The 16,533-nt window shown below is 36.1% G+C and overlaps 1 protein-coding gene across 5 annotated transcripts in view; it reads right to left on the reverse strand.

Moving 5' to 3' along the window:
* Zfr (zinc finger RNA binding protein) overlaps nt 1-16,533 on the reverse strand; it is a 64,263-nt gene that overhangs the window by 33,414 nt on the left and 14,316 nt on the right. For 2 of the 5 annotated variants that reach the window (XM_052160088.1, XM_052160092.1), the window contains exons 3-8: nt 14,216-14,239; nt 12,829-13,111; nt 11,593-11,737; nt 9,300-9,518; nt 3,658-3,905; nt 271-462 (exon numbers count right to left, since the gene is read on the reverse strand). In XM_052160088.1, coding sequence (XP_052016048.1) covers nt 271-462; nt 3,658-3,905; nt 9,300-9,518; nt 11,593-11,737; nt 12,829-13,111; nt 14,216-14,239 — 1,111 coding nt within the window. The remainder of the gene's footprint in view (nt 1-270; nt 463-3,657; nt 3,906-9,299; nt 9,519-11,592; nt 11,738-12,828; nt 13,112-14,215; nt 14,240-16,533) is intronic. The other 3 variants (XM_052160089.1, XM_052160090.1, XM_052160091.1) reach the window with 3 other exon arrangements.

The raw sequence follows: 16,533 nt of genomic DNA on the forward strand, positions 1-16,533 counted from the left end.
AATCAGTCTGTAGTTAATCAAGACAAATGGATTAATCCCAAATTGTAAAGCAAGTGGTTTAATTCAATTTAAAGATCTCTAGTGTTTCTCTTTTAAGCAATGACTATTTGATGTTACCTTGATGTATGTTAACATTTAAGCAAGGTTTATAATACACTCAAAGGTTTCAAAAATGGAAGTCAACTTTTTTCAAACCCCTGTTGAAACGTGAAAGTAAGCAGAGTAGACATAAGGCTGTGTGTGGGTGGGAGGGGGGACCAAAACACCTACTTTCTGATGCTTAGCACCACGAATGTGGGCAGCATATGCATCTGCTCCTGTACAAGACACATCACAGAGCTCGCAACGTAGCTGATTTTGTGTCCCACGAGTTGAGTTGTTGCTGCTGCTGGTATTTTGAGAGGCTTTCAATGCGGCTTCCTTTTTTTTATGTTTCTGTCCTTCTAAGTGCTCTTTATAAGTCTGTTTTAAACAAAAAGTACAAATTTTCTTTCTATAACATTCTATTCAATTTTCAGACCTCTAACACTCATTTAAAAATGGGATCATAAGTTGACTGGCACATGCCTTTAATCTTAGTACTCAGGAGGCAGAACAGAACTGCATTGAGTTTGAGGACAGCCTGGTCTACATGGTGAGTTCCAGGCCAGCTAGTTACATGGTGAGACCCTGTCTCAGAAAAAAACCAAACCAAACAAACAGATGCCCAGAACAAAAGAAAGAATCTGATAAATGTGTGGTGCAGACCTGTAATATAAGTGCTCAGACTGCGGAGGAAAATCATCGAGTTCAAGGCCATCCTAAGCTTTGTAATAATATATTGGCTTAAAATAAAGAAAAGAAAAAAGAAAGGGGGAGAGAATGAGGAAAGTATGAATGAGACCTGCTATTCTCAAAGCACTTAAGAACAGGAAAGACTGTATGGATGATATATAATTCTCTGCAGTTTATTTAACAATACTTTGCTATTTGGTGCCAAGGACTGAATTCAGGGACATGTATTCTATTATTGAACTACAACTCCAACATTTAAGAACACAGTCAATATTCTCTGTATGGGCACAGATGCGTGAGGTGTGTGCTGAAGAGCAGAGAGGGCAATCGCAGCCTAGGTTTCTGTGTGAGAGCTTACCCCAGTCTTCTGGGAGGCGAGGGCTTCCTGCGACCGTCCGAGGAGTGCCCGGGGTCTGACTACCTCTGTGCTCTGAATGAACACTAGTATTCTAAGCTCAGGGAGCATGAGACATTGTTTAAACATGACTTCTGGGAATCAAACATGTAGAAGTATATTTGGGAAACACTATAAGACTGCCTGTAGTTTCAAGAACTTCTTTTATTGCTTGTGTATAATACTGGGCAGAAAATAATAACTTATACTAATCATTACATGAAAAGTCTGATCATAGAATTAATTTGAAGTGGAAACTGTACCTATATATTAGGAAGAAAAAAACTACTACATGATAGTAGTTCTTTACATAGTTATATTTATAAATGCATTTATAAATTTATCTGAATGCATTTTAATACTTAATCTAGTTAAACATATTCCTTAAGAATGAATACGAGCATATATATATATATATATATATATATATATATATATATATATATATATATATATATATATATATATATATATAATTTTTTTTGGTTTTTTGAGACAGGTTTCTCTGTGTAGCCCTGGCTGTCCTGGAACTCACTCTGTAGACCAGGCTGGCCTCGAACCTCCACCTGCCTCTGCCTCCCAAGTGTTGGGATTACTGAGCACATGTATTTTAATACAAAGTAGGTGTCAACAAATTCAGGAAACACCAAAAATCAAAAATATTGCAGAATTATGTATTAAAAACAAAACTAATTCAAAGAGTATATATAAGCCAGGCATAACGGCACATGCTTTTGAGCATCACCTTTCCCAGCACCTGGAGAAAAGGCCACCCTGGTCTACACAGTGAGTTGGTGGTAGAGAGGGAAGATGGGCCAAGCACTATATAGCGAGACCCTGTATCTGTCTGTCTCAAAAAGGAGGGGGCATATACTGGTAGAATAGAGCTAGAAACAGAAATATGTGAAGAGTCAAATATGATCTACTCTTCCCAAACATGCTTTTTATATGCCAAGCTGCTAAAATCTTTAAAAACAAATAAAAAACGTTCATGCCTGATACCCTCAGAGGGGAGAGGCATCATATCCTCTGGAACTGTAGTTAAGTGAGTCAGCACACAAGTCAGCAAGTCCTTTGCAAGCTCAAGTGCTCTTAACTACTGAGCTACCCTTCTAGCCAATGCTTATGTAAATTTTTATATAACATTTTAAAAGAAGATGGGCTCTTGTTTTGCAGTCTAGGCTGACCTTGTAAAATCTTCCTACTTTTGCTGTACAAGTTGTTGGGATTACAAGTGCATACCCCCATACTTGACAAAACAAGACTCTCTTATAGTCAAAAGAGGTAAAGTTTAGAAAGGGATGAATTCGTTAACAGACCCATGCTAAAAACCACACATTTTAGCTGGGCGGTGGTGGTGCACGCCTGTAATCCCAGCACTCTTTGAGGCAGAGGCAGGCGGATTTCTGAGTTCGAGGCCAGCCTGGTCTACAGAGTGAGCTCCAGGACAGCCAGGGTTACACAGAGAAACCCTGTCTCGAAAAAACCAAATCCAAAAAACCAAAAAACCAAACCAAACCAAACCAAAACAAAACACCACACATTTTAAGGTATAGCTGGTAGAACTATGACAACAAAAAAATATGACTCACATTCGTCATAAGTTGATTTTTTTTTTTTAGGTGAGTAGAGGAAAACAGAGTCTCTCACCAAAGCTGGCCTAAAACTGACTATATAGCCAAGGACAACAATCAACGATTCTACCTCTCAGTACTGGGATTACAGGCACGCAGCAGCAACTACGTGTCTGATTCTGCAGCTGTGGGGTGAGTCTCACTTTACTGACATGTACCCCAGCACTGTAGGTCATCTTCCTTACACTGTTCTCATTCCCAATGTTCCCAGGCCCCTTGTGGGGAAAGGTATAGAAGTTACATTCTATAAAATATGTACAAATAGACTCATTAGAAATACAATCAAAATTATAGGTTAACTGGAATTTAAAAAAACCTTTTAAAGTTTTATATAAAAAGCAAAGGAGGCACCCTAGAAAGGGTGCAGGACTCAATTTCCTTATTTTTCAAATATTTATAGCCACTTTTACATTTTCCTGATTACTACTTTTGTGTTTCAATACAAACAACTTTCAAAGAAATGTTTAGTGAAATACAGCCATCTCTCAGTGTCTGCAAGAAATTGTTGACCAAAATCCAAGCATATTCAAGTTCTTTAAATAAAATAGCAAAATTATCTCTACATAATCTATTTCACCTGCACACATTAAAAAAGCTATAGATTATTTATAATACCTGCTGTAAATCCTACTGAACAGTTTTACTGTATCGTTTAGAAAGTAATAGGGAAAAAAAGTGTGGGTACTCTACACCAATGTAGTTTTTCACATGCATATTTTTGATCTATGGGTGAGTTGCTGAGTGTAGAATACACAGATGTGAATGTGCTTTGTAGGCACAGGAGTTAGAACATCAATCCTACTCAATTATGAAAAATAACCACTGAGACTCATGGTAAATATACAATATAAGTACCTGTGGTCCAGCACAGCTGATCTTACAAACATCACAATAATGAATCTGGGGTGGTTTGGGAGGCTGTTTTGGTTTCAGTTGTTTATTTTGGAATGGTGTTTTTTTAGTAAAGGTGGTCCCTGTCCAGGCAGCTGTTGCTGCTGCAGCGGCAGCTGCTGCTGCAGCTTGCTTCTGTTGCTGCTGCTGCTGTTGGTAGTAGGAAGACGCAGCTGAATATACGGCTGCTTCATAACCTGAATAAGATGTACCTTACAAATAAAACGAAACAAAGATCAGGTTATATGATTATAAAAGGACAAGTTAAATGCCAATTATAAATTTAAAGTCAATAAATGCCAAAAGGTAGATTTACATGTGCATATTTATACTTATGTATCTTATCTCACGAAACCTTCCCCGCCACAAAACTTACCAGCCTTCTACATCAAGGCATTAAGCACTGACTTGGCACTCAGGTGTTGTGAAGATGTATAAGAAAGTATAAGAAGATGCAGCCCTTCACTTAAAAGATGCTTACTGCTCAACTGAAGGAATGGGTTTGACAACTGTGTGGGTTCCAGAACCCTACTGATCCTCTCAGCACATTTCATAAAATACTGACTTGAAGAAGAATGTAAAGTAGGAAAAGTTCAGAAGCACTTCATGAAGCAAGATTAGACAAACTGAGAGAATAACAGATAAGGAGAACAAGATTAAGTCCCAGTGACAATTTATGGATTGTACAAATGGTAAAAACAAGAAATAAGCAAGTAAATTTAGGAGGCAACATAATATAGCTAAAATAAATAAATAAATAAATAAATAAATAAATAAATAAATAAATAAATAAGACAAGTTACCAAATTACAAGACCATGGAAGAAGAACCAATACAGTGTTCTTTCTTCCAAAACATGAAAGCAGTACAGTTATTGAATTTAATATACAGATTCTGTTAATATACACTGTTGGGAGTCTATACTCAATAAACACATTATACTAAGGACTGACATACATAAACATTGATATTCACTAAAGACTTTAAATTCGAAGTTCAGCTTATATGTGAGCATGTTTAAAAACTAAAAACCTTCCCAGTTTCTTAAAATCCAGTGCACTGCCTATTTACCATCTAGACTCCTTTAACTCCTTAAACATATATAACAGGTGGGCAAGAAATGAAGACCAAGACAGCAGCAGACCAGCACAAAGCTAAAGAGAACTGGGTCTGGGATTCCTGCTAAGTACTAGATGGCACAGCAGATGGGACTTCAGTACAGATAGAGTATGGGGATTGGGGTAGGTGAAGAGAATGAGTATGAATATATCATGTTTTGTTCTTAAAAGGTAATCTATTATATTCAAATGACCTCTGATCTACTGAGTCAATTACGTATACACAAAATGAAAAAAAAGATGAATTGGAAGACAAGAGCTAAGATAGGTAAGTAACCAGAATCTGTAACCAGAATCCTAAGACTCTCTAAACTAAGTTATCAAAGATAAAGAAATCAGACAACTTTTTTAGAAAAGCCTTTTTAAATTTTTGTCAAATTATCAGATTAGAAAATGCTAATGAAATTTAGATAAGAAAATGTGATAGAAGAAAATACCGAAAAAAAAAAAAAGGCAGATATTCCAGTGATAACCACATGATAGGAGAATACTTGATTGGTTTTAAGAAAAATTCTATAGTTCAATGAATTTTATTAGGCAGTCCTATTAATATCATCTTCTACTCATCAAACCAAAACAAAAAAACTCAAACTAAAACAAAAAAGCACAAATGTTGCTTTCAAATATATAGTTAGCACATCAGTTTAAATTTCACTATAAAGAACCACAATAAAGCTCATAAGATGGCTCCAGAAGTTTGCATTTACTGTTCATGTCTGATGAACTGAATTCAATTCCTGGAATCAATGGGGGAAGGAGACAACCAGCGTCTAAATGCTGTCCCCTGCCTTCCACACATGACAAGAGTACACCTGTGCATAGGGCACACACAGAACCACAACTGGCCTCCAAATCTGCTGAATAAAATCAACTTAGCTGGCAGGTATGGTGATACATGCAGAATGTCAACTACCTGGGAAACTAAGGTAGGATAACATTTAAGTCTTGGAGCTCAGGCCAGCCTGGGCAACAACGATCAGAAAATAAATAAATATAAAAAGATAAACTGAAAAACAAAACCAGAAAAGTTACTTTTATTATTAATTAAAAGCATAATTCTGATATAAAATCATCTTTTAAAAAAAATCAGTATTGGAACCCAAGACCTCACAGAAATAGCAAAAGTGAAACTTAGCTAGCCACAAACCCCTTTGGGGCAAGTTGTGTTTAAATCTGAGAGTCTACCACATGGAAGGCAGTGTGCCAGATACGGTACAGTTCCACAAGATATCCACAAGACAGGTATTACTATCCTTACTCAAACTGACACAAATGTACAGACACAACTGAAAATATAAATTGTTATGTTACAGCCTGGTGGCAAGCATCTTTACTCACAGAGCCATCATGCTGGTATCATGCTGGCTCATCAATTTTATTTTTGATTGACAGTTACTGTATAATATTCTAGTATATAAAATAGTGTGTTTAAGGGATACAGTGTGGCATTTAAGGTACAGGGAAGATATCTTCTAATGTTTAATATATATAGTAGGATAATTCTGGTTAATAACAGAGAAAATATTTCAAGATAGTTAGAGGAAAGGTATTTGATTATTTGAACACAAATGAATGGTGTTTGAAGCGACAGGTATGGATCATTACACAGGGTACACATGATAAAATGCCAAACTCTGTGTGTGTAGGGGGCGAGATATATGTATGTATGTCAATGTTAGTGCAAGTGCCTGAAGAGACCAGATGTGCTGAATTTTTTGGAACGGTTGCAGGCCTGTATCAACCTGATATGGGTGCTGGGAACCCCATTGGGTCCTCTGTAAAAGTAATAAGTACTCTAAACCAACTCCCAGCTGTCCTGTGACATCCACATAGGTACACTGTTTGCCCTCCCACTAAATATAAAATTGTATATAATAGCATAGAAACATTACAAATGCTCCCCACAATCACTTCAAAATACAGTATTATCCAGATAATAAAATAGTATGAAACAATGAAAGTTTCTAAATGTCCATTTATAAGAAACCATAAGGATCCCTAAGGAAATGGCTGCTTGCTGAATCCAGGGAAAGAAATCTTAAAAGTGCAGTGACTAATTTGGGAATGTTAAAAAGACTCAGGAATAAAAAGACCCCAATGGTCAAATTCATGAAAATAATATCCCAAAAAGACATAAGTCTATGGATTACAACACACTGTATAATAAAAGGAATCTACAGTACCGAAGTGGAAGGGACTCTGTGGAGTAGAATCCTTAAGGAACAACATGTTAAACAAAAAAATTTCAGACAACCACCAAAGAAATCACACACACACACACACACACACACACACACACACACACACACACACGAGAATATGACAACCTGCAGCAGGAGCTGGACAACAGGCTCATAGATTGAATACTTAGTTATAAGGAGAAAAGTTATCTTATTAATGGAGATACCTGAGAGGCAATACCTAAATCAGTGATGGTATAATGGATTAGAAATAAAGGCACTATTGTTATATGCTCCTGATGCAACTGAACAGAAAGAATACTCAAAAGTAGTTTTTCTTTACTTAAAAGGCTGGCTGAACCTAAATTCAAAGAAACAAATACTGACACATGTCATTGCATGTGCCCTCCCTTTAGTCAGATAAATAAATGTTAAAAAGGAAAGAAAGAAAATATAAACCCATACTGGGTTTGATGGTGAATCCCTAAACTCTCAGTCAGCACTTGGACAAGGCAGGAGATCACAGTGACTATATAAAGCCTGCCTGAGTTATATTTCGAATTCTATGCTGTCATCAGGAAAACTGAGATGACGTCTCAAACCAAACCACTCAGATTGTTGGATGATGATTCAAAAAAGTGTTTACATTAGAAAGAAACAGACTCATACTAAGATCTTACCAACCTCATTTTAAGTTTTATTATAAAAAATTGTAAGACAAAACAAAATACCAAATGTAATCAGAAATTTATATATTTGATAGTGCCCATGTTTGATTTCCTATTATTAAAACTGTGGCTCACTATGCACATGCCTGCTCTACAGACTGAGTTCCAGGACAGTCAAAGAAGCCTAGTCTTGAAAAACTACAAACATGCAAAATAGAAAGAAAAGTTGTTATCATTTGAGCTGGGGAGCTGTGGAGTTTATAGCCAAATCTGATAATCTGAGTTCAATCCCTGTGGTCTACATGGTAGAAGGGAGAGCTGCCTTCTACTAAAGTATAGTCAGGTAACCTGAGAGCTCCTGACACTGTAAAAAGAATATATATATTCTTATAAAATACTTTGTGAAGAACTCAGTGCAAAGTATCAGATTTCATGATTATATTTTATAAAACATATTCCTATAAGAAGGAAGTCAAGACTAAAGATAATGCAGATATTTAAAAGATATCCAATAATAATCTATTGTAATAATCCTGGCTACAAATGCAATTAATCAACCAAAGAAGCAGAGAAACTTAACCAGAAGTCCTCCTATTCGAGGAGAAATATCAGTATCTTAAAATATGAAAAGATTTATTCCCTAAATAAGGAAAATCCTGGACCATGTCTTTACTCTTAATAAAAAAATGAGTCTCTACTTTTTAAAATCGGGTCCCTCCCATTCAGTAATTCAGCCAGACTTCTCCAACAACACCCTTTCCTCATTCTGATCTGTTGCCACGATAAGCAACCACATCAAAGAACACAGGCTTTGCACACACATACAGTCTCATCTTGAAATACTGTTCTTCCCAAAACTACTGCCTTGCCAAATCCCACTGTGTTCCTTAAGTTAGGGATCAGATATAGGGGTAAAAACCAGGTGCCTTTTAAGATTCATGAGCTAGGCTTCAGATACTCAGAATACAAGTGAAGCAGCAAAAACATAAGAACTCAAACTGCCTATGCCACCTCAGATCTTCCAAAGAACATGACAGACAGGGCATTAAAGAATACAAGCAACACACGTAGAGAAGTACAAAGCCCACAAAACCACACATGCACTGCTCATATCTGCAATATTAACTACCTCAGTCAGAAACCAAAAGTTGTGGTTATTTAAGACAAGAATGTCCTATCACTGGATGATATTTTTAAAAAGTTGACAATATTTTCAGGGACTATTTCTGACAATAAATAGGAAGAAATAGTTAGAACCAAAAGAAAGAGTATAAATGATTTGCCTGTTAATGTTGAGTTTTCAAATTCACTATCAGAAAACAAATAATCCTGTAGAAGACTTTTCTAGCTGAAAGACTAGGTCAGAACATATAGACAGTATATTCTGCTAAGGACTTCTACTTCCTCTTCCACCACCACCACCACCACCACCACCACCACCACCACCACCACCACCTATAGTATGGACCTTTTGTTAAATTATGTACAGATATTTATATTAACAACAATCAATTAATTCAGTACATGCTACTTTCAGAGTACTTAAGTACTCTGAAAATAATTCCAGAGAAAATCAGGACAGTTTCTAATCAATGCTTTGCAATTTGTTTATCCATCTAAACACAGCTTTTCAGTCTTACCAGAATAAGTAACTGCTGTGGTACTGTAAGTAGCACTCTGTGTATAGGATGGTACCACAGTTGCCGCAGCTGCCACTGGCTGTACAGTGGAGGACACAGGATAAATGGAAAAAGTAGTGGTAGCTGGACTTGGTGTGGCTGGTTTTATGGCTGTCACCTGCCGAGCTTGCTGGGCTTGGGTATACTGTGTTGCACCTTGACTATACCCTGCTTTTGGAGCTAAAAACAGGAGAAAAAGAAAAGAATAAGTACAGTACAGGAAATCTCTGTTACCATATACTTAAAAACTAACAGCCAGAGCTGTCAGAGTGCTAGCATTTTTTTCTGAGCAAACGATACAATTTTTTACTACAAATATGAATAAACATGTAAATTCATCTACTACCTTTCCCCAAATATCGCTATATTTCTGACATGACAATTCATTAGAATTGCAACCAGAACAGCATTATTTTTTTTATAAATGACTGTTTTTGTTTAATGTGTGGATATGTGTGTATTTAAATCAATCCGTGTACCTGAAATGCTTAATGTTCCAAACAGAACAAAAAGCTAAATTTGCATTTCATTAAATTTAGTTAAAATTAAAAATTTCGGTGTTTACTCCTGAAACGTACTCATATACCATCAATGGTATTTTGCTGACTTACTCAGTGAACTCCAACTCAAAGCTACTACTACCTATCAAGTTCTTCAAATAGCTTGAGTAAAGCTATTCTTAAATGGCTACTATTCATGTTTTACTTGTGTTTGAAAACTTCAAACTTGTGTTTGAAAACATTCAAAACATGAAAAAAAATCTTATGAATCAACAATTAATTACTATTAATCACATTAATAAATTTCATTTCTGAGAAATGCTCAAATACCAGATGGTAGTAAAACTTATTTGATACTCAGTTAAGATATTTAAACTTACTGAGTTTAATGTTCAAAACAATATAGATTAAAATAGCATTTACAGAAAAACCCAATATTCAAGAACCAAATAACTAAAAAGTCAATGTCAAAACTTGAAAATTACTCAATATCTTCTGACTCTTACATAACTCTGCACTCTTAAGCAAAAGAGGAGCTTGTAATAAACATGAGTAATCTTTCACTAAAGATTATTATGTATACAAATAAACAGAAAAGTGACCCTAAAAAGGCTAGCCACTGTAACTCAGACCCAAAAATACATATACACGTATATATTCTGAAACAGGGTCTTATTGGCACTAGATTGTTCAGGCTAGCCTCAAATTCATGAATCCCAACTCAGCTTCTCAAGTGCTAGGACCCTAGTATGTAGATGCCTATCTTCAAAATAGTTTTCAATCACTTTTAAGAGATATGCAAAATCAAAAAACCAGGGACCCTGAAGAGACATAGGCAACTACTTCATGTAGAAGGAGATTATATATAAAGATCAGAGATGGAGGGGGAATATTACTTTCTGCCCATAATAATAAAACCACTTTGACCTTTTTTTTTTCTAAAGCCAAGATTCTAATTCACCTTTAAAATAAGGCATTGCTCAATTTTTCTGAGCCTCACATCTGTCACATAGCTGAGGACAGTCCTTTTGCTTCCCCTTACTGAGTACTGGTTTACAGACATGTGCCAGCATGTCTAGTTTATTTGGTGTTGTGGACTGAACACAAGGCAAACTCTCTCCCAACTGTGCTATATTCCTAGCTCCTTAAAAATGTTTTTGCTTGTTGCTGCTTTATTTTTAAAACAAAACTTTCTGGTCAGTTTCTCAAGTCTCTCTATATAGCAAGTCCATCCTTTAAAGTCTACAAACACGGAGGCTTCCACACAGATAAAAGAACTTTCTGCATCTGAGCTATTACATGCACTGTCTTCAACATTATGGAGGCTCAGTGACTGTTGCTGGGTCAATGCTCTAATCATAACAGTACACTGGGTTAAAGGTTTGTGGGGCCTGTTTAACAAATTGCTTTAAAAACTGGGGGAGGGAAACTCATTATTAGTGGTTGGTACCAGAACCACCTGTCATTACAGATAAAAATACAAGTCCATAAAAGTACCCGGTGATTACAAGGGCTGTCTGCTACAGCAAGAGGAGTCCTATGCTGTAAACCCCCAGCAGCATGCACTTCTAGAGCAAAGGGGTACCAACTTTTCTCCTAGTCATCTCTCTTTGTGACTCAATGGCATTATAGTAATCAAAAAACAAAGAAATAGAACCATTATAGATAGACCCTGCAGTTTGTCTTCATTAGATTACTACAAACCATACACTCCAATAATTTATAATAAAACTGTTTATGTTCATAAAGCCCACCTGTCTGATAGTAGGTTTCAGCAACAGAAGGCTGAGGCTGGGCAGCAGCAGCTACAGCAGCAGCGGTTGCTGTTGGCTGTTGGTAGTACTGCTTACTATCATAAGCTACAGCAGGGGCTGTGGATCTTACATACGAATATGAGTCCTAAAGAGAAGAAATAAAACAAACAAAAAACCAAAAAAGCTTGACTTAAGTGGCAGGAAAAAAATCCTTACTACACAGAAATATAACAAAGAAAAACAAAACATAGTTATATAGGTCTAAACATATAATTTCAATACAACTAATCAATTATTAATTTATAATAAGAAACAGTATTAATAATATAAACTAAATACTACAATCGGGACTAAACCACCAACCAAAGAGTACACATGGAGGAACCCATGGCTCCAGCTACATATGTAGCAGAGGATGGCCTTTTCAGACATCAATGAGAGGAGAGGCCATTGGTCATGTAAAGGATCGATGCCCCCCGCGTAGGGGAATGTCAGGTCAGGAAAGTGGGAGGGGGGAATTAGCAAACAGGGGGAGGGGGATGGGATAGGGGGTTTTCGGAGGGGTAACGAGGAAATGTAAATAAAGTAAATATCAAATAAAAAATAATACAATCAAGTTTTAATAATTTTTAAGAACTTTAAAAATAAAAAAGAACTTCAAGCAGTATGCTTGACTTTAATCAGAACTTCAAAACACTCAAATTACTGAATCTAATTACCCATTTTACTCAAAATCTTACTTTTGCCTTTAAAAATGAATCCTATAGTATTAGAGAAAGAATTTCCATAGGACCAGGCGATAATAGCATAAAAGTATCAGCAAGAGGACCAGAAAATTTGATGTTTCAAAAAGAAAACATAATATATATTTAATTTTTCTTATGTCCATGAGCTTCAAACTACCCTGTCTCTGATAGACAAGTAATGCCCACTTGTATAAACAAAGGACACATTCCCTGTGTAGTTTCTTTTTTTCCAAAAACATAAGTTAAAATGAAAGCATTTTTATCTGTGATTTGTGTAAAACATTTTTAAAAACTAAACAAACACATATAAATGTATATACTAGCAAAGGAGAATTAACATATAAAAGCCACTGCAAAGAAACTATCTCCATCACTGCAAGTATATTTAGAAGTACTGGCTTTGGCCTTCTATCATACCTAACCCATTAAATGTATATGTTAAGACTTATGAAATAGACGTTTTGTTTTTTGTTTTTGTTTTTTTTTTTACCTGGTAGTTCTGTGTAGTAGCTGGGGGTGGGGGTGGCGGTGCTTCTTGCTGTCTCTGGGTGTAACCATAGTCGGTTGCTGTGTGTGCAGTGGGGTAGCCTCCATAAGCAGCAGCTGTTGCAGCAGCTGCAACAGCAACTGGAGCAGGCCTGGCAACTGCAACTGTGGCGGCTGCTGGTGCGTAAGCAGCAGTAACTGTGTGAGCAGCTACTGGAGCCTGATGGACAGTGTAGCTAGCAACTGTAGTTGGATGGGAATAGGCTACACCCGAAGCTGGCTGCTGGCTATATTGTGAAGTAGAAGAATAAATACAATAATTTAATTTTAAAATCAAGCAGTCACCTTAAAATTATCAATTAAAAAGCACGGAAATATGATTTAAAAAAAATCAAAGAATCACCTTAAAATGATTAATTAAAAAACGTATTTTTCAAGTAATGTAATTACTGACTACAGAAGGCAAAGTATTTGACTTCAACACTTTCTAGTCAATGCTGTTACTTGTTACTGTCTTTTAAATGTTCATTCCTTAAACACAATGTATATTCAAATATATTACACTTAAGATCATGAATCACACTGCAAAGCAAGGGTAACAAAGATGAAGCACTAGGAAAAGAAAAACTTGAACCAAATTAGTAATTTAAAAAAGCATTTTTATATATAAAGTTCATTATTTTATTCTATACATTAAAAAACCTCAACAAAAAGACCTTATACAACTTATAGTGAAATATATGATAAATTTTCCTGCTTACATACAGCGTTTCATTACACAGGTTCTTTTATAATTTAACAGAGGATTAAAGGGTTCTAACTTTGCAGTCATCCCCTAGAAGCCTCAAAAGGCAAAAGCATTTTTCAAAAACAGTAATCAAATGAATTTTCATCTAAAACTTTTATAGGAATGTTACTTCTAAAATGAGATTCTGTTACATAAGTCATACAGATATTATCACAAGATAGCACACTTTAGTTCTCATTAAAGGCTCTGAGTAACATACTCATTTCCTTTGCTAAGGCTGTACCAGGAAGGCCTTCTCAAAAGCAGGGACACCCAAGAGCTGCAATGTTTTGGCTGACAACAAGGTGTAGCATGAGCCAACAGTTAAGAATAGCTGGGGGTGTGAACTGCTGATACAGCACTAATAAATTACAAGTGTGTGACTCAAGGGTTATAAAGTATACTGTATCCTGTATTGATGTGCATGGCAGCATAGGAAGTCTAAGGATTTTGGGCTACCATATTTAACCAGTATTAAGAAAAACACTGATCAACTAAAATTTGATCGAAGGGAATATGAATCTAATAGCCAAGGATTTTATTTCATATCAAAATGGAAGAGTCTAGCAAAGGTGATAGCTGCCTTCTAAAAGAAGACACTTACTCCATGCTGCTCCAGAGAACAGAACTAGAACCAACAGATGGAAGTTACAGGGTGCCAGATTCAGTCCAATATGAAAAAGAAAACAAAAAACAAAAAACAAACAAAAAACTTAGAGTCCAAAGAAACTCAAATTTTAATTGGATGAAGCTCCCATATTTTAATATAAAACTAGCCAACACTTCTGCATATATGGCAATTACAGAAAACAAAAGATAAGCTCACATTTTCACAGTAGGAAATCTGTCTAAAACTAACATTTCATCTCATGGATATGACATTCTTTTTTATTATATTCATTTATTTGCTTACTCTGCAGTGTTGGGAATTGAAATCAGAGCTTCACACATGGTAGGTGAAGTCTCTACTAATGATCTATATTCCAAGCCTCAATTTGATAGTTTAAAGATTATGTGTGTGTGCGTGTAGGCTTGTCTTGTGCACATGTACAAGTCAGAGGGATTTTTGTGGCATGATTCTCTTTTACCTTTATGTGGATTCAGGGTCTCTGACTCAGGTCAGCTGAAATGTAATCTTCCGGATGGCCCATGATTGGATACTCTACTTTAGAGAACAGACTCCTGTAAGCTGTGCCCTGATTTCCACATGCATGCTGTGGTTCATGGTGCTGCCTCCCCACCAGAAAAGAGTGTGTGCGTGTGTGTGTGTGTGTGTGTGTGTGTGAGAGAGAGAGAGAGAGAGAGAGAGAGAGACACAGAGAGGAGAGAGAAATATTAATGTATCTTAGTTGGTACAATGCCTGCCTATCTAATGTACTATAAACCCAGGCTCAATACTCAGTATCACATAAAAGTGGTGTAGAGATATACAACTGTAACCCAAATACTTGAGAACTGAAGGCAGGAATCAGATATTCAAGGTCACTCTTGGTTACATAAGTAGTTACAAAAACTAAAACAAAACCACCAAGTCTATCAAATTTGTATCAAACATTTAAACTAGTAAGATTTGATTATACACACACACAAAATAAATTGTCTAAAGAAGAAATTGGTTATCTTTAAATTCAGATATAGCCTTGGATTCTCATATAATTACACTTTGGTATCTGCAGAAGGCTGGCTTCAGGTCAAAATAAGATGATCAATAATAACAACCCAATAATGCTCAATTTCTTGCATAAAAAGGTGCAGTTCTCAAGAGTTAGGAATATAGTTCATTGGTACAGCCTCTTGTCTGGCACATACAAAGGCCCTTGGTAGAATCCTTTGCAAAACAAAAACATAAATTTCTAAAATGGAATAGCATGTGTATATAATTTAAACATCACATCCTACACTGTAAATCTGATGTTCATATTATTTATATTAAAGAAAATGCCATGTAAATAACTATAGTTTAGGAAATAATGGATGACAACAAAACACCTACAGTATACCTCATTAGTACAAACACAATCATCCAGTCTTTATTCATAATGCAGAGTCTGTACATACACAGTCAACTGTAATTACCCACATTTCTTGGTTCCAAATGTTGTTATATAGGATAAAAAGTAGGTGGGAATGGAGTGGAAACAAGTCAACTGACTAGGTTCATATCATTTCTGTACTCTTCCAAGTGTCTCAGTCTGAATAATAAAGTCCTTTCTAAAGTACTTTATAAAAATGATAACAGGGTAGTAAGCAATATTATATTGCTTACTACATTCCAGGGCTTCCTAACCTGGCTCAGTTTCACATATCCAGGTCCCCGTAACTCTTTATCTGGACTAAAACTGTAACTTTTTTTGTTGCTGTTTTGAGACAGGCTCCTGCATCCCAGATTGACCTTGAACTTACTATGTAGCTAGGGATGACCCTGAACCCCTCAACTCCTTATTCTCTTGCTTCAGTCCTTGGCGTGCTGGGGAACCCAACTCCACTTTTCCCACGGTACAAGCAGTCTATCAACTGAGCTACATCACTAGCTCCTGGAACTATCAAATGCATTATGTAGTCCCAATTACGAGGGTAGCTGAGCTGACTTTTGTTGAAATTAAAGACTGTGTATTATACTATTGTATAATACCTTAACATCAGAAAATTCACTTTCAAACACTCTCCCCTAATATGCTATGATACATATATCAAACTAGCTTATACTAGTCCAATCAAATACACAAAGGCCAAAAAATTTACTTTAAAAATTCAGATCAAAGACCAGGGGTGAAGGCCGGTATGAGAGAGGCCCTGCTTTTGACCCCTAAGCACTGGGGATTTGACTGAAGGAAGGATAGGTTAAGTCAACACCAAGTTCAAAATAACAAGTTAAAATCAAGGGGATCTACCTATTTTATAGTAGTAAAATAAAAGGTGCCA

The sequence above is a fragment of the Apodemus sylvaticus genome, chromosome 16 (assembly GCF_947179515.1).
Source record: "Apodemus sylvaticus chromosome 16, mApoSyl1.1, whole genome shotgun sequence".
NCBI classification, from domain to species: Eukaryota; Metazoa; Chordata; class Mammalia; order Rodentia; family Muridae; genus Apodemus; species Apodemus sylvaticus.